At 40.8% G+C, this 19,301-nt stretch overlaps 1 protein-coding gene across 1 annotated transcript; it reads left to right on the forward strand.

Moving 5' to 3' along the window:
- Positions 1-13,056: 13,056 nt before the first annotated feature.
- Positions 13,057-13,789, forward strand: LOC104090706 (probable protein phosphatase 2C 55). Its single transcript, XM_070191137.1, has 2 exons — positions 13,057-13,133; positions 13,339-13,789. The coding sequence occupies exons 1-2, from the start codon at positions 13,057-13,059 to the stop codon at positions 13,787-13,789; spliced, it is 528 nt and encodes a 175-aa protein (XP_070047238.1).
- The last annotated feature ends 5,512 nt before the right edge of the window (positions 13,790-19,301 follow it).

Here is a 19,301-nt window from a genome sequence, read left to right on the forward strand (position 1 = left end):
GTAATTTAGAGCCCGTTTGGCCAAGCTGTCAAAAACTGCTCATTTTGAAAAGCACTTTTAAAAAAAACAATGTGTGTTTGGCAAATTCATTTAAGAAGTACTTTTTGCAATATTTGATAAACAAATTGTGTTTGACCAATCTGTATAAAAAGCATTTTTGAGTGTCTAATTACCAAAAAGGATAGTACCAAGGTTTTATAATTATTTTAAAGAGAAACATAAATTTAAATATTTATTATAAGAGACTGTTATTATTATTTTATTTACTTTAATTAAAATATAAACATAAAGTAAACATACATACTAAATATTTAAATCATTGTAACATATATAGCTATACCAAAGCAATAATATTATCTAGTATAATTACTTGTTATTTACACGATGATTTGAATAATTAAAATACGTCATTCAGTGTGACTTAAAGTTTATTCCATAAATTACTATATATTGATAATCAACCATGAAATAATAAGCAAAGTCACTCACACATGATAATATTTCTCAATAATTTAATCTCTAATTCTATCACACAACGCCTCCATAATAGTAGAAGACTTGTCTTGCATTTCTAAAGGAATACCAGAAGGCCCATCTCCTTCATCAATCTCTGCAGTAATGTCTTCATTAGCATAATAGTTAAATTCCTTATCATTAGAAGAATGTCGTCGGATGAAATTACGTCATTCAGTGTGACTTAAATTGACACACTACAAAAAAAATATACCTTATGAAAAAAGAACTTGTATTGGTTGTTAGTTTGTTATTTTAAAGAGGAATAGGAGACAAAGAAGAAGAATCTGCACAAGAAAAAAGGGAGAAGAAGTCTATTTATAGTAATAGATAAGACTTTTCATTTTGCATAAATATCCAAGGATATGAATCTATTAAAGTTACTGGGAGAATTCTAGGAGATCTATTAATTTAAAAAAATAAAAAAATAAGATTAGTCAAAGAAAATATCAAAAACAAGAAAAGTCAAAAAAGAATTTGAAAAGTTACAAGATGATTCACGTATTTGTTCTCTTTAATTTTTAAAATAATGGTAGAAATTAGGAAAAAAAAGAAGAAAAAAAGAACTAGTCCAAGAGAAAGAAGCAAAAACAAATGAATAAGACAAAAAAACAAACTTGAAAAGTTTACATGATTCATGTGTCTGATGGTAGAAAAGTTATACATGTATATATATATATATATATATATATATATAACGACCCGGTTGTTTCGAGAGTTATAGCCCCGTTTTCTCTATTTCTGCTTCCTTTTGTGCTTTTTAGCTATATTATGATATATCAGGTTAGTTGGTTCGGGTCCGGGGTGGTTTCAGAGTGGATTGAGACACTTAGTCTCTAAAGTGGAAGCTTAAGTTGAAAAAGTTAACCGGACGTTGACTTATGTGTAAACGACCTCGGATTTGAATTGTGATGGTTCTGTTAGCTCCATTAGGTGATTTTGGACTTAGGAGCGCGTCCAGAATGTGATTTGGAGGTCCGTGGTAGAATTAGGCTTGAATTGACGAAAGTTGAAAATTTGGCGATTTTGGTCGGCAATGGAAAATTTGATATCGGAGTCAGAATAGAATTCCAGAAGTTGGAATAGGTTTGTGATATTATTTTTGACTTGTGTGTAAAATTTGAGGTTATTCGGACGTGGTTTAGCGGGTTTCGGCATCATTGGTGGATTTCGGAAGTTTAGGAGTCCTTAAGCTTGAATCCGAGTGTAATTTAGTGTTTTGATGTCGCTTTGAGTGTTCCGAAGGTTCGACTAAGTTCATATGTTGACATATGACTTGTTAGTGTGATTGGTTTAGATCCCGAGTGCCTCGGGTGAGTTTCGGGTGGCTAACAGATTGATTTTTGGTGTTGAAAGTTGCTGATTCTGCTGGTATTGAGGCTACTAGTGTTTTCCACACCTGCGGGTGGGGAGCCGCAAGTGCGAGGTCGCAGACGCGCGCGGAAGTTCGCAGGTGCGGACGGAGTTGAAGTAGGCTGGGTCCGCAGGTGCATAGGGGAGGTCGCATCTGCGGCTCCGCAGATGCAGATAGGCGCCCGCAGAAGCGGAAGTGAGGAGGTCAGACAGCGTCCACAGGTGCGAGGTCTTTTCCGCACCTGCGTGGTCGCAGATGCGGATATGGAGCGTAGGTGCGAAGTTGGGGGAATTAATGATTTTCCACAGGTGCGGAGTTTCTTGCTCAGATGCGGCACCACAAGTGCGCATATTTGGCCGCAGGTGCGAAAGCCCTGGGCAGAAAGTATAAAAAGAAGACTTCGCGAATTTTGGTTCATTTCCACTCTTTTCAAGTCGGTTTTTGGAGCTTTTGGAGTGATTTTGAAGAGAGATTCAGGGCGGTTTCATTGAGGTAAGTTGCTTGAGCTCTAATACTCCTATCTATGGTGATTTTTCGTTGTTTAATCATTTAATTAGTAAAAATTAGGGGTGAAAATGAGGGGATAGAGCTTGGGATTTTGGAGAATTTGATGGGAGGATTTGAGGGATCAAACAGTGTCGGATTTTGATAAATTTTGTATGTATGGACTTGTGAGTAAATGGGCTTTCAAGTTTATAATTTTTGTCGGATTTCGAGATATGGCCCTGGGGGCCGAGTGTGACCCAATTTCGGGTTTTTGGTTTAAATTGGTAGTTTTTCTTGTGGAATTCATTCCTTTAGCATAAATTGATGGTATTGTACTGATTGTGAATAGATTCAGAGCATGTAGAGGTCGAATCGAGGGGCAAGAGCATCGCGGAGTAGGGATTTGATCGGTTTGAGGTAAGTAACGATTGTAAATCTGGTCCTGAGTGTATGAAACCCCGGAATTTTGTATCATTTTACTATTTGGATGTGGCTCACATGCTAGGTGACAGGCGTGTGGGTGTGCATCGTTGGGGATTGTGACTTGGTCCGTCCCGTATCAACTGTAAAGTTGAATATTTTGTTGAAACTATATGATTCCTATGTGTTTTAGAAAGAATTTCTGTAAATTAGGCTGGATGCCATGTTTAGGCCTTATGCCAGCGTTGTTTGGACCTTTAGAAGCCTTTTCTTGCTATCCTCTCATTGTTTTTGATTGAAAATCTATACTCAGTCATGTTTATACATATTTACAGCATAACTCAGTCTCTATTACTCTATTGTGATGCATTATATAAATGTTGTTTGGGTTGAATACTTTGTTTTTGGAGAGCCCGAGAGGCTGGAGAGGTTTTTGACTGAGTGAGGCTGAGGGCCTAATTTGTGAGGATATTTATGGGATCGGGCTGCACGCCGCAACATGTTTGATATAGGCCGAGGGCCTCATTGATTTATGCCATGATTGGCTTGATATAGCGCTTGGGCTGAAGGAGCCCCTCCGGAGTCCGTACACACTCCCAGTGAGCGCAGGTACCTACTGAGTGCGAGTGTCGAGTGTCGAGTGACTGGGAGGCATGAGTGATGGTCACGTCTGCCCGAGGGGCTGTATACGAGTGATTGTGAGGTTTGCCCGAGTGGTTGTATATGAGTGATGTTTCCCGAGGGGCTGATTATGATTTCATTATTTTTGCTCACCTTTGCATTGAGCCTTTGTTTGAAAACTGTTGAAAGATGTCTTTAAATGATTTTACTGGAACTGGATTTAATAGAGCTGATTTGATTCAAACTCTGGTTTTAAAAGCATGTTGTATTTTACTGAATTTTTGTGATATGAACTTTACTTGCATTATTGCTCGTCACTACTTCTCAGTCTTTATTTACTGTTGTTACTTACTGAGTTGGTGTACTCACGTTACTCCCTGCACCTTGTGTGAAGTTCCAGGCGTATTTGGACACGGTAGCGGTTATTGACTATTCCGGTTACAGATTTTCTCGGGGATAGCAAGGTAGATGCTTGGCGATCGCAGCCGTGCTCTTCTCCCTCTTATCTTCCTTTAGTTGTATTTAGCTATTTTTCAGACTATGTTAGTCTCGATATCGTTAGACAAATTATAGTAGATGCTCATGACTAGTGACACCCTGATGTCGGGCTTTTCTTTTTCGCACTTTTGTTTTGATTTGAACTCCTTTACGAAGGGTTTTATGTTAAATAACCTTGAAATTATCTTTGAAATGAAAATATCGGTTTGTTTTGGAAATGAGTCGGCTTGCCTAGTTTCACGATAGGCGCCATCATGACAGGGTTAGGTTGGGTCGTGACAAGTTGGTATCAGAGCCTAAGTTACATAGGTCTCACGAGTCATGAGCGGGTTTAGTAGAGTCTTGTGGATCGGTAAGGAGACGTCTGTACTTATCTTCGAGAGGCTGTAGAACCTTTAGGAAATCTCACATTCTTGAATTCTTGTCGTGCGAATCTATTTATTCTAGCAACTAAACTTCTGTTATTTCATTCTCTGACAGATGGTGAGGACTCGTACTACCGGTCAGGATGGACAACCACCAATACCACTTGCCAGGGCCGCGAGAGGCCGAGGTCGTGGTAGGGGCAGAGGTGCAGCACGCACAACAGCTGGGGCAGTACCTACAGACCCACTAGTTGCCCCAGATCAGGATCAAATTTCAGTTGTTGATGCACCAGCTCAGGCACCACCTGTGCCTATTGTGATTCCAGGCATTTAGAAGGTCCTAGCTCAGATTCTGGCAGTGTGTACCGGCCTTGCTCAGGCGGTCTCTATCTCGACGGCCGTAACCACTTCGCAGGTCGGGGGAGGCGCTTAGACTCCCGCCGCTCGCACACCGGAGCAGGTTGTTCAGGGGCTTCAGACACCGGGTGCACCGTCAGCCCAGCCAGGTGCAGCTGTTCAAGACTATGTAGTTCCTGTTATGCCTGAGGATGAGCAGCGTAGATTGGAGAGGTTTGGGAGACTCCAGCCTCCATCTTTCAGTGGTGCAGAGGGTGAGGATGCACAGGGTTTCTTAGATAAATGTCAGAGGATGCTCCGGACAGTAGGTATTCTAGAGACCAATGGGGTCTCATTTACTACTTTCTAGTTCTATGGGGCTGCATTCAGTTGATGGGAGGCTTACGAGAGGCGTAGGCCGGTTGGCACATCACCCCTTACTTGGCAATAGTTCTCCGTTCTCTTTCTGGAGAAGTTTGTACCTCAGTCCCGCAGAGAAGATCTGCACAGATAGTTTGAGCAGCTTCGTCAGGGTGATATGTCTATGAAACAGTATGAGATGCGGTTCTCCGAGTTGGCCCGTCATGCGATCTGGTTGGTTCCCATAGACCGAGAGAGGATCAGGAGGTTTGTAGATGGCCTCCATTTTCAGCTTCGGTTACTTATGACAAGAGAGAGAATGTCTGGTGTTACTTTTAATGAGGTTGTCAACATTGCTCGACAGATTGAGATAGTTCGCGGTCAGGAGAGGGTTGATAGGGAGGCCAAGAGGCCTCGTGGTCAGGGTGGATTCAGTGGTGCTCCTCATGGGGGTCAGTTCCAGCACGACAGAGGTCGTCCATTCATGCATGCTCAATCCGCTCGCCAAGTTCACCGTGGTGCATCATCGGGCCATGGTTCTCACAGTTCTCGTCAGGGCCACTCATCACTTAGTACCCTCCCAGCCTAGAGTTTGTCTCGTGCTCCATCAGTTCAGCGCTCCTCCATACCAGGTTCTTCTACCAGTTATCCCGGTGCTAGGGGTTCCCTTCAGTCCCCGTCTCCAGCACCAGGGGATTATTTTGAGTGTGGGGAGTTTGGGCATATGTGGAGGCAGTGTCCTCATCGTCATAAGGGTCTGCCTCAGCAAAGGAGTCAGCCATCGACTTCAGCACCAGTTACTTCACCACCCACCCAGCTAGCTAGGGGTGGAGGTCAGCTAGCTAGGGGTCGCTCTAGAGGGGAAGGTCGATCAGGTGGTGGTCAGGCCCGTTTCTATGCACTCCCGGCCAGACCAGATTCTATTGCTTCAGATGCCGTGATTACAGGTATCGTCTCAGTTTGTCACAGAGATGCCTCCGTATTATTTGACCCTGGTTCCACATATTCTTATGTTTCCTCATATTTTGCTCATTTTCTGGATATGTTCCGTGTGTCTTTAGTTTCATTTGTTCATGTATCTACTCCTGTGGGCGATACTATTATTGTGGACCGCGTATACCGGTCATGTGTGGTGACTATTGGGGGTCTGGAGACCCGAGTGGACCTTTTGCTGCTCAGTATGGTTGACTTTGATGTAACATTGGGTATAGATTGGTTATCTCCATGTCATGCTGTTCTAGATTGTCACGCCAAGACCGTGACGTTGGCGGTGCCGAGATTTTTGAGGGTTGAGTGGAGCAGTTCTATAGATTATGTACCTAGTAGGGTAATTTCATATTTGAAGGCTCAGCTTATGGTTGAGAAGGGTTGCCTATCTTATTTGGTGTTTGTGAGGGGTGTTAGTGCAGAGACACCTGCCATTGATTCTGTTCCGGTGGTATGTGATTTTCCGGATGTGTTTCCTGTAGACCCGTCTGGCATACCTCCTGACAGGGATATTGACTTTGGTATTGATTTGGTGCTAGGCACTCAGCCCATTTCTATTCCACCATATCGTATGGCACCGGCAGAGTTGAAGAAATTGAAAGAGCAGCTTCAGGAACTCCTTGATAAGGGGTTTATTCTGCCTAGTGTGTCACCTTAGGCTGCACCAGTTCTATTTGTGAAGAAGAAAGATGGTTCCATGAGGATGTGCATTGATTATAGGTAGTTGAACAAAGTCACAGTCAAGAACAAGTATCCCTTGCCTCGTATTGATGATTTATTTGACCAGCTTCAGGGAGCGAGGGTGTTCTCCAAGATTGATTTGAGGTCTGGGTATCACCAGCTGAAGATTCGGGATTCGGATATTCTTAAGACAGCTTTCAGGACCCGATATGGCCATTATAAGTTCTTAGTGATGTCTTTTGGGCTGACCAATGCCCAGCAGCGTTCATGCATTTGATGAACAGTGTATTCCAGCCCTATTTGGACTCATTCGTTATTGTATTCATTGATGACATCCTAGTGTACTCTCGCAGCCAGAATGAGCATGCTCAGCATCTTAGGGTTGTATTACAGATATTGAGGGAGGAGAAGCTTTATGCAAAGTTCTCCAGTGTGAGTTCTGGCTCAGTTCTGTAGCATTCTTGGGGCACGTGGTGTCCAGTGAGGGTATTTAGGTGGATCCGAAGAAGATAGAGGCGGTTCAGAGTTAGCCCAGACCGCCCTCAGCTACAGAGATTCGGAGCTTTCTTGGTTTGGCTGGTTATTACCGTCGGTTCGTTCAGGGTTTCTCGTTTATTGCATCGCCCTTGACCAAATTAACCCAAAAGGGTGCTCCATTCAGGTGGTCAGATGAGTGTGAGGAGAGCTTTCAGAAGCTCAAAACTGCTTTGACCACAGCTATAGTGTTAGTTCTGCCATCAGCTTCAGGTTCTTACATAGTGTATTGTGATGCCTCGAGGGTAGGTATTGGATGTGTTCTGATGCAGGAGGGTAGGGTGATTGCATATGCCTCGCGCCAGTCGAAGACCCATGAGAAGAACTATCCTGTCCATGATCTTGAGTTAGGAGCCATTGTTCACGCCTTGAAGATTTGGCGTCATTATTTGTATGGGGTTCATTGTGACATCTATACTGATCACCGGAGTTTGCAGCATCTGTTTAAGCAGAAGGATCTTAACTTGCATCAGTGGAGATGGTTAGAGCTTATTAAGGACTACGATATCACTATTTTGTACCATCCGGGGAAGGCCAATGTTGTGGCCAATGCTTTGAGTTGCCGGGCGGAGAGTTTGGAGAGTTTAGCATATCTCCCAGCAGCAGAGAGACCCTTGGCATTGGATGTTCAGGCCTTAGTGGGCCAGCTTGTCAGATTGAATATTTCGGAGCCGAGTCGGGTATTGGCTTGTGTGGTCTCCAGGTCTTCTCTTTATGACCGTATCATGGAGTGTCAATATGATGATCCCCACCTGCTCGTTCTTCAGGACATGGTTCAGCGAGGTCATGCTAGGGATGTGACCATTGGTGATGACGGCGTGTTGAGGATGCACGGCCGGATATGTGTGCCTAATATAGATGGGCTCAGGGAGTTGATTCTTGAGGAGGCCCACAGCTCGCGGTATTCCATCCATCCGGGTGCCGCGAAGATGTACCAGGATTTGAGGCAACACTATTGGTGGAGGCGGATGAAGAAGGATATAGTTGGGTTTATAGCTCGGTGTCTCAACTATTAGCATGTTAAATATAAACATCAGAGACCGGGTGGCTTGCTCCAGAGGTTAGAGATCCCAGAAAGGAAATGGGAGAGAATCACCATGGATTTCATAGTTTGGCTCCCACGAACTTCGAGAAAGTTCGATGCTATTTGGGTGATTGTGGATCGGCTGACCAAGGCCACGCACTTTATTCCAGTTGGTACTACTTGCTCTTCAGAGCGGTTGGCGGAGATTTATATCCGAGAGATTGTTCGCCTGCATGGTGTCCCAGTTTCCATCATCTCAGATAGGGGCACTCAGTTTACATCACAGTTTTGGAGGGCCATGCAGCGAGAGTTGGGTACTAAGGTTAAGTTGAGCACAGCTTTTCACCCTAAGATGGACGGGCAGTCCGAGCGCACTATTCAGATATTGGAGGACATGTTGCACGCTTGTTTCATTGACTTTGGGGGTTCATGGGATCAGTTTCTGCCACTCGTAGAGTTTGCATATAACAACAGTTATTAGTCGAGCATTCAGATGGCTCCGTACGAGGCTTTATATGGGAGGAGGTGTAGATCTCCAGTAGGATGGTTTGAGCCGGGTGAGGCTAGGCTCTTGGGTACAGACTTAGTCCAGGATGCATTAGATAAGGTGAAATTGATTCAGGAGCGGCTTCGCACGGTGCAATCTAGGCAGAAGAGCTACGCGGATAGAAAGGTCTGTGATGTGTCTTTTATGGTTGGGGAGAAGGTTTTGCTGAAGGTATCACCCATGAAGGGTGTGATGAGGTTTGAGAAGAGGGGAAAGTTGAGCCCCCGGTTTATTGGGCCTTTTGAGGTGCTTCAGAGGATAGGGGAGGTGGCTTATAAGCTTGCCTTGCCACCCAGCTTGTCTAGTGTGCATCCATTGTTTCATGTTTCCATGCCCCGGAAGTATGTTGGTGATCCGTCCCATATTTTGGACTTCAGCACAGTTCAGTTGGAGGCTGATATGACTTATGATGTGGAGCCGGTAGCCATTTTGGATCGGCAGATTCGGAAGTTGAGGTCAAAGGATATAGCGTCAGTGAAAGTGTAGTGGAGAGGTCAGCCTGTGGAGGAGGCCACCTGGGAGACCGAACGGGAGATGCGGAGCAGATATCCACACCTATTCGAGACTCCAGGTATGTTTCTAGACCCGTTCGAGGACGAACGATTGTTTAAGAGGGGGAAGATGTAACGACCCGGCCAGTCGTTTCGGGAGTTATAGTCCCGTTTTTCCCATTTCTGCTTCCTTTAGTGCTTTTCAGCTATATTATGATATATCGGGTTAGTTGGTTCGGGTCCGGGTGGTTTCAGAGTGGATTGAGATACTTAGTCTCTAAAGTAGAAGCTTAAGTTGGAAAAGTCAATTGGATGTTGACTTATGTGTAAACGACCTCAGATTTGAATTTTGATAGTTCTGCTAGCTCCGTTAGGTGATTTTGGACTTAGGAGCGCATCCGGAATGTGATTTGGAGGTCCATGGTAGAAGTAGGCTTGAATTGGCAAAAGTTGAAAATTTAGAGATTTTGGTCGGTAGTGAAAAATTTGATATCGGGGTCGGAATGGAATTCCAAAAGTTGGGATAGGTTTGTGGTATTATTTGTGACTTGTGTGTAAAATTTGAGGTCATTCGGACGTGGTTTAGCGGGTTTCGGCATCGTTGGTGGAATTCAGAAGTTTAGGAGTCCTTAAGCTTGAATCCGAGTATAATTTGGTGTTTTGATGTTGTTTTGAGTGTTCCGAAGGTTCGACTAAGTTCGTATATTGATATATGACTTGTTAGTGTGATTGTTTGAGATACCAAGGGCCTTGGGTGAGTTTCGGGTGGCTAACGGATTGATTTTTGGTGTTGAAAGTTGCTGATTCTGCTGGTGTTGAGGTTGCTGGTGTTTTTCGCACCTGTGGATGGGGAGCTGTAGGTGCGAGGTTGCAGGCGCGCGCAGAAGTTCGTAGGTGCGGACGGGGTTGAAGTAGGTCGGGTCCGCAGGTGCGTAGGGGAGGTCGCATCTACGGGTCCGCAGATGCGGATAGGCGCCCGCAGAAGCGAAAGTGAGGAGGTTAGCTAGCGTCCGCAGGTGCGAGGTCTTTTCCGCACCTGCGTGGTCGCAGATGCGGATATGGAGCATAGGTGCGAAGTTGGGGTAATTAATGATTTTTTGCAGGTGCGGAGTTTCTTGCACAGATGCGGCATCGCAGGTGCGCATATTTGGCCGCAGGTGCGAAAGTCGTGGGCAGAAAGTATAAAACGAACACTTCGCGAATTTTGGTTCATTTCCACCATTTTCAAGTCGGTTTTTGGAGCTTTTGGAGTGATTTTAAAGAGAGATTTAGGGGGTTTTCATTGAGGTAATTTGCTTGAGCTCTAATACTCCTATCTATGATGATTTCCCGTTATTTAATCATTTAATTAATGGAATTTAGAGGTGAAAATAAGGGGTTAGGGCTTGGGATTTTTGAGAGTTTGATGGGAGGATTTGAGGGATCAAACGGTGTCGAATTTTAATAAATTTTGTATGTATGGACTCGTGAGTGAATGGGCTTTCAAGTTTGTAATTTTTGTCGGATTTTTGAGACGTGGGTCCGGGGAAGGGTTTGAGCCAATTTCACGTTTTTGGTCTAAGTTGGTAGTTTTTCCTGTGGAATTCATTCCTTTAGCATAAATTGATGGTATTGTACTGATTGTGAATAGATTTGGAGCATTTGGAGGCCGAATCGAGGGGCAAGAGCATCGCGGAGTAAGGATATGATTGGTTTGAGTTAAGTAACGATTGTAAATCTGGTCCCGAGGGTATCAAACCTCAGAATGTTATATCATTTTACTATTTGGAGGTGGCGCACATGCTAGGTGACGGGCGTGTGGGCGTGCACCGTTGGGGATTGTGACTTGGTCCGTCCCGTATCAAGTGTAAAGTTGAATATTTTGTTGAAACTATATGATTCTTATGTGTTTTAGAAAGAATTTCTGTAAATCAGGTTGGATGCCATGTTTAGGCCTTATGCCAGTATTGTTTGGACCCTTAGAGGTCTTTTCTTGCTATCCTCTCATTGTTTTTGATTGAAAATCTATACTCAGTCATGTTTATACATACTTACATCATAACTCAGTCTCTATTACTCTATTTTGATGCATCATATAAATATTGTTTGTGCTGAATACTTTATTTTCTGAGAGCCCGAGAGGCTGGAGAGGTTTATGACTGAGTGAGGCCGAGGGCCTGATTTGTGAGGATATTTATGGGATCGGGCTATATGCCGCAGCATGTTTGATATAGGCCGAGGGCCTCATTGATTTATGCCATGATTTGCTTGATATAGCGCTTGGGATGAAGGAGCCCTTCCGGAGTCTGTACACACCCCCAGTGAGCGCAGGTACCTACTGAGTGCGAGTACCGAGTGCCGAGTGCTGAGTGACTGGGAGGGATGAGTGATGGTGAGGTCTGCCCGAGGGACTGTATACGAGTGATTGTGAGGTTTGCCCGGGGGGCTGTATATGCGTGATGTTGCCTGAGGGGACTGATTATGATTTTATTATTTTTGCTCACCTTTGCATTGAGCCTTTGTTTGAAAACTGTTGAAAGATGTCTTTAAATGATTTTACTGGAACTGGGTTTAAAAGAACTGATTTGATTCAAACTCTGGTTTTAAAAGCATGCTGTATTTTACTGAATTTTTGTGATATGAACTTTACTTGCATTATTGCTCGTCATTACTTCTCAGTCTTTATTTACTGTTATTACTTACTGAGTTGGCGTACTCACGTTACTCCCTGCACCTTGTGTGTAGATTCAGGAGTATCTGGACACGGTAGCGACTGTTGACTATTCTGGTTGCAGATTTTCTCGGGGATTGCAAGGTAGCTGCCTGACGATCGCAGCCCTGCTCTTCTCCCTCTTATCTTCCTTTAGTTGTATTTAGCTATTTTCCAGACTATGTTAGTCTCGATATTGTCAGATAAATTATAGTTGATGCTCATAACTAGTGATACCCCGATGTCGGGCTTTTCTTTTCCGCACTTTTGTTTTGATTTGAACTCCTTTACGAAGGTTTTTATGTTAAATAGCCTTGAAATTATATTTGAAATGAAAATATCGGTTTGTTTTGGAAATGAGTCGGCTTGCCTAGTTCCACGATAGGCGCCATTATGACAGGGTTAGTATGGGTCGTGACTATATATATATATATATATATATATATATATATATATATATATATATATATATATGAGAGAGAGAGAGAGAGAGAGAGAGAGAGAGAGAGAGAGAGAGGAAAGAAAATGCTTAAATCAATAAGGGATAATTTGGAACATATAAATTTATGGTGAGGATAGTTTTGTCTTGAATAAATTAATTTTCTGGTTCTACTTCTGCTTCTTGGAAGAAGCTAAAATTTTCTAGTTCCTCCCAAAAGCAGAAAAATTGCTTCTGCTATTGGCCAAAAATACTTTTTTTATTTTGGCCAAACACCTTAAATTTTTCAAAAAGTACTTTTCTGACAAAAAAAGTACTTTTTTGACAAAAAAAAATACTTTTGGCCTCCGAAAAGCTTGCCCGAGAGAGGCTCTTGCTCTCGTTTTTCTTTTCCTTTATAGAAACAGTTCCCCTCGGTTTTTAAGAATTTTATATTTGTCTTTGGAATATAAAAGTGCATAATTGCATTTGTACCTATTCTAACTAGGATTACTACGTATATAAATTTTCTTACAACCAAGCCCTGACGTGCTCTTCGAGCAGCTTCTTTCATCATCTCATTTTTTTACTTTCCAAAAACTTTTGTTTCCCTAATCTATTCTAACTAGGATTACTCCGCCTATATATTACTCCATCTTATAACCAAGCCCTAGCCCTTCAGGTAGTACTTTCATATCACCTCGCTCTTTTTATTCGCAAATCAACACATCAATGGCTGCATGCATCTCATTAGGTCATGAACATTCGTTCAAGAAGTTTGATGAAGTTTTCAAGCTACCGCAGAAGAGGTACTTCGACTTTTGTTCCTATGAAATAAACGATAATCATCAACTGGAAAATTATAGAAACAAGAGACTCAAATGTTGTCATGTCTACCCTAGTCTAAAAAATGGTGGCTGGATCGTTATACTTACCTAAGGAAAAAACCAAATAAACCACGAGGTGAAGATGCACACTTTATCCATAAATTATACCAAACAATTGGTGTAGCAGATGGCGTTGGTGGCTGGGAAAAAAGGGTGTCGACGCTGGAATATACGCAAGAGAGATTATGAACCCTAAAAGGGTTCTTCAAGAAGCTTACAAAAATACCAATTCTGAAGGATTGTCAACAGCATGTATTATAAGTTTGGACAGTGAGAAAAATACGTTATGTGCTGCTAACGTTGGTGACAGTGGATTTTTTCTGATTAGAAACGGAAGAGTTATATACAAATCGCCAATACAACAACAGAGGTTTAATTGTCCTTATCAATTGGGAAATGCTAAAGATAATCCTAGTGCTGCTCAAGAGCTGGAATTAATCGTCGAAAAAGATGATGTTTTGATTGTTGGAACAGATGGGCTGCTTGATAATATGAATGAAAGGGAGATTCGGGAACTTGTTAGAAGTGTTAGCCTCAAGGTTTCACGTATTGATTTTGTTAATAACAAAACAACATAATTATTAATCAAAGAACATTTACTTATGGTAATCTTGTTCTTGTACGGGTTTGTTCAAGTAAAAAGATGCTAGTAAAGATCCAAAGAAATATAAGAAAGAGAATAACATGTGAAAAATTTATAAGCGAAAATAGTAACAAGGAAGATACTATATGGAAGAGATACTACAAGGGTAAGGAAGAATATATTTTTTATAGAAAGAAAATATATTATGGATATAGTATATCTATATTATGGAAAAAGATTATTTTTCAAAATCAAGAAAGGAGACAAAGATATATTGAGATCTATCAAAAGGAAATTATTCCCATAATTATATAAGTAATAAATGATTATTGAGATCTTCATATAATTGGAGACAAAAATCAAGATCCAAAGTCAAAGGAAGAGGATAGTGAAATTCTGTTAAGTTGTCTAAATAAGAGCTCAAATTTGTACAGCCAGAAATCTACCTTAAGTAGAAGAGTACGAGAATATTTCAGCAATGAGAGAAAGGTTATTGTTATCTTAATATCTCCAAGTTGACTTACAAGGTGGATACATATTTTTGATTTGAAGAATTCAATAGTCACAAATCATTCTGTGAGCCCTCTACTTCTTTAGACAAGGATAAAAGTGGCGGACAACAAAAGCAAAAATGATTTATGTCACTTATTTTGAAAATTTATTTGCGCAATGAAACCAAAGCTCTTCAGCCCCATCTACAGCTAAAGGTGGATACATCTCCACGAGAAGATATTTCCTCAGATTTGATATAAAGTCCTCCAGTCTTTTTTGAAGTGATTATATACCGTGCACCTATTGTGATTCGATGGCGCCTTTAATTTTTTTTTAAATGAGTTTTCATATTGAATGTTTGCCAAAATTGTCGTATGATTTAAAGTTGCTAAAGTCTGTTACTTTCATTTGCTTGAGATGTTAATCTTTTTTGAAATTTTCTGTTCTTAGTGACATGCTTTCCTGGTGTTGAACCTTTTTTGTATTCATTCATGTGGACGTTCAATATTTTATTGTCACCGAAAGTTTAAGGTCTCTAGGCTACTTGAATTGTGTCAGTATTCTCAGTGAATAATATTGGTGAGCAGTGAGTTGTAGAATCTAAGTAGTACTTCGACTATCTTTTTCTATGACCGGCGCTCATACGTTAAACTTGTGAATCTTACTTGTAAGGTAATAATTTGTACATAGCATTTTGACATCAATTCATTTATTGGTGAAGAAAAATATTGAATATGTATTAACAATTTGGTAAATCCGAATTTGAAGTTTATTAAACATACTACAACCCTGGCATATATGAAATGAAACAGTATCTTTCCTTCATTTTCTTGTGTTTATCATTAATTAGTGCTCCTTTTATGATGCATATTGTCTTTTCATATAATTTATTCTTATTTTCCTTTCTTTCCTTCATAAGTTGTACAATAAATTTGTACTTTATGTATATGGGTATTAACATTTGATTATTTCCTTATGATTCTACAGCTGCCAATATTTTTACACAGACTATAAAGAAGAAGACTAATCACAGCATGGAAAATGCTTCACCTTCTGTCAATATGTAAACAATATATATGTAACTCTCATGGTGTAATGACCCGATCGCTCGTTTTGAGTATTACAACCTCATTTACTGCTTAAATTGTACTTCACAGTTATTGTGTGAATTGCCGGGGAATGAATTAGACCATTTAGTTTCAAGGTTTAAAACTTAAGTTAAAATAGTGACCAGATATCGACTTATATGTAAATGACCCCGGAATGGAATTTTGATGATTCCAATAGCTCCGTACGGTGATTTTGGACTTAGGAGCATGTCCGAAAAATTATTTGGAGGTCCGTAGTAGAATTAGGCTTGAAATGCCGAAAGATGAATTTTTGGGAAGTTTGACCGGAGGGTGACTTTTTGATATCGAGGTCGGAATCCGATTCTGAAAATTTGAATAGGTTCGTAATGTGAAATGTGACTTGTGTGCAAAATTTGAGGTAAATCGGACGTGATTTGATGTGTTTCGGTACAAGATATAGAATTTGAAGTTTCAAAGTTCAATGATTTCGAATTTAGGTGTGATTCGTCATTTCAATGTTGTTATGTGGGTTTTGAGGCCTTGAGTAGGTCCGTGTTATGTTATGTTATGAGACTTATTGGTATGTTCGGACAGGGGTGCCGAGGGGCTCGGGTGAGTTTTGGATGGTTAACAGATCAAATTTGGACTTAAGAAAATGCTGGATCTGCTGCCTACTTGTGTGATCGCACCTGTGAAGTTTTGATCGCAGGTGTGAAGCCGTATGTGCGCAAAATCAGTCGCAAAAGCGAGGGAGTGCTAGCTGGGAAGGCATCACAGAAGCGGAAGTAAGGGCACAGAAGCGCTTGTGTAGGAGCAGCCCAACGCCCGCAGAAGCGCGCTCGCAGGTGCGCTCCTGGCATCGCAGAAGCGATTATGGTTGGCCAAGCTATTCTCGCAGAAGCGAGATTTTTCCCGCATAAGCGAAGGTCGCGGATGCGACCCCTGCTGGGACAGAACCTTAAATTCGAGGGTTCGATATTTTCACCCATTTTCGAATTTTGGAGCTCGGGTTAGGCGGTTTTGGAGAAAAAAAATTTCACACAACTTGGGGTAAGTGTTCTTAACTCCCTTGTGATTATATTCCATGAATTAATCTTCATTTTTGGTGTAAGATTATTGAATCTTAAAGAGAAATAGAAGGAAATTTCTATAATGTTACAAAATAAATTTTTCAAGTTTGAATACCGATTTGGAGTCGGGTTTGAGTGAAATTAGTATGGTTGAACTTGTAATTAGATGGGTTGTCGTATTTTGTGAGTTTCGTCGAATTTCGAGACGTAGGCCTACGAGTGATTTTTGGGGCATAATTTCAGATTTTATGGAAAATATTAGCATTTTGATATGGAATTAATTCCTATAAATTGTGTGGACTGAATCAAATTAATTGTGGTAAATTCGAGCCATTCAGGAGTTGATACGCGCATAATAAAATTTTTGGAGCATTGTTCAGCTTGCTTGACATTGGATTCGGCTTGTTCAAGGTAAGTAACTCTTCTAATCTTGGAGTTGAGGGTATGAACCCTGAATATATATATTTCGTGAATTGTTGGGAGGTGACGCACATGCTAGGTGGCGGGCGTGTGGGCGTGCATTGTAGAAATTGTGACATAATTATTTTTGTAGAATTGTGTAGTTAAATGATCTTGGCATTTTCCATGCGGTTTTATGAGTTAAAGAAATTGAGCTGAAAAGCATATTAAAAATCATGTTGAGGCTATGTGCCAGTATTATTGGAACCCACTGAGATCATATTATTGTGAATTATTTATTTTAAATTGAAAATTCATACTCAGTCATATTCATTTCATTGCATATCATATCTCATTCTCTGTTGTTATTTATTGATACATCATATCGTCATTTTGGGCTATTCTCATGACATTGTGAACCCATGAGTGAGAGACTGGAGAGATTGATGACTGAGGGAGGCCGAGGGCATGATTGTGAAGATATCTTTTTTTGGGATCGGGCTGCACGCCGCAGCAGGCCATATATATATATATATATATATATATTATACTATTGCACGTGAGTTGGCCATGCAACACGTGAGTTGGCCTTGCGGATCCATATATTATACTATTGCACGTGAGTTGGCCGTACGGATCCAGATATTATTATAGCACGTGAGTTATCCGTACGGATCCAGATATGATATTATAGCACGTGAGTTGTCTGTGCTTATAGCGCTTGGGTTGTAGGAGCCCCTCATGAGTCTATACACACCATCAGTGAGTGCAGTCGACTATAAAATAGGGATCGGGCTGTACGCCGCAACAGGTATTATATAGCGCTGAGTGATTGAGTGTGCTGAGCATAGTAAGAGAGAATGCGAGACGGTGAGATTGAGTACTCTGAGAGTGTGAGTGCATGAGTACAATCTCTGAGATATATTGCATTGACATGCACACATGACATATATGCATAGAGATGTGTTTTTCTCATGATGTACGATATCACATTATTCATGATTTCTCATACATGTTGACAGATGGGCATAGTGATGCATTTGTTTTACATAGGTTATCTGGTAAGAAAGTGAAACATATTATTTATTATTGAAAGGATTTTGGAAAAATTATTGCTTTCAAACTTATTCATATTTTTGAAAATTTCGGTAAACGATTTGGGTTTTTCACTGATGTACTTGAAAGGGAGAACTATTATTTTATAAATCATGATTTGGCTAAGCATTTTATCTCTGAGTTACTTTTGGTATTATTTACTTTATGTTGTTATGGACTGTTGTGGACTAGTGGTTTTGGACCCGACCTTGATAGAAGCTCGTCACTACTTTCAACCTAAGGCTAGGTTTGTTATTTACTCAGTACGTGAGGTTGGTTGTACTGATACTATACTTCTGCACGTTGCGTGCAGATGTTGGTTGTTGTTGTTGATGTGCTCGATGGTTGCGGGATTTGAAGATGTACCAGCGTTCCTATTATAGCTGCCTCTTATTCATGATAGCCTTAGATTTATAAAAGCTCTGTTTATGTATTGTTCAAACAGACTATGTAATTATTTCATTTCCGCTTTGTATACTATATTTTTAGAAGCTCATGATTTGTACTACAAGTTCTTGGGGGATGTATAAGATTAAGATCTGTATTCACTTAAATTGCTTTAATAATTTGGATAATTGAAAGTTGGCTTACCTAGTGGGTTGGGTTAGGTGTCATCACGACTAGTTGGATTTTGGGTCGTGACACATAGAAGCAAGTTGAAGAATGTATTATTTTGCCAATGCATATCTCATACTCCCTTGGTTTCAATTTATGTGAACCTATTTCCTTTTTAGTCAGTGCCGACCTCTTTCCTTATTTGGAAACAATTTACCTTTATGCAATTATTTATAGTCACACAAAATATATGTGCCTCATTTTACACCACAAGTTCAAAAGTATTCTCTCTTTTTTTAAACTCCGTACCCAATCAAATATGTTCACGTAAATTGAAACGGAGGGAGTATGTTTATAATTTTGTTCTTCAAATGAATATACATAGTATGAAGTGTTAATATGTTGCTAACATTTAGTCAGTTTGGTAGTATTACTTCCTTTTTTGAGTATTCATACTAGACAATTGAAACAAGTATGAAATTCTATTATCCGTCTTAAAACCTTGTGGTAAACTTACAGATGTACAAATAACACAAAGAAAGATGTCACGGTCGTGTTTGGCATCCGCCCGTGCAAAGCACGGGCATCGACCATCTAGTAATAAATGCAAAAACTTGGATAGTAGAAAAACCACCTCTAGACACATTGCCATGTAAAAGACTGCAGCAACTAAATAATACTACTTGTCCAAGTATAAGGATTAATAATCTGGGCTAGTACATTACAATCTACGGAATTATATTGTTAGGGCTGCGAACAGAGAAAATAATAAGTTAGATAGTACACGAGGCAAAATAAGAACGACTTAACATCCTTAGTATTGCTA

Source organism: Nicotiana tomentosiformis, chromosome 12 (assembly GCF_000390325.3).
Source record: "Nicotiana tomentosiformis chromosome 12, ASM39032v3, whole genome shotgun sequence".
Classification (NCBI taxonomy): Eukaryota; Viridiplantae; Streptophyta; class Magnoliopsida; order Solanales; family Solanaceae; genus Nicotiana; species Nicotiana tomentosiformis.

Excerpts from the sequence above, each read along its gene's own strand:
- LOC104090706 (XM_070191137.1), top strand. The coding sequence starts at position 13,057 with ATGGCTGCATGCATCTCATTAGGTCATGAACATTCGTTCAAGAAGTTT. Across the intron at positions 13,134-13,338 it reads TTCAAGCTACCGCAGAAGAG|ATGGCGTTGGTGGCTGGGAA; the intron begins GTACTTCGACTT and ends TTGGTGTAGCAG.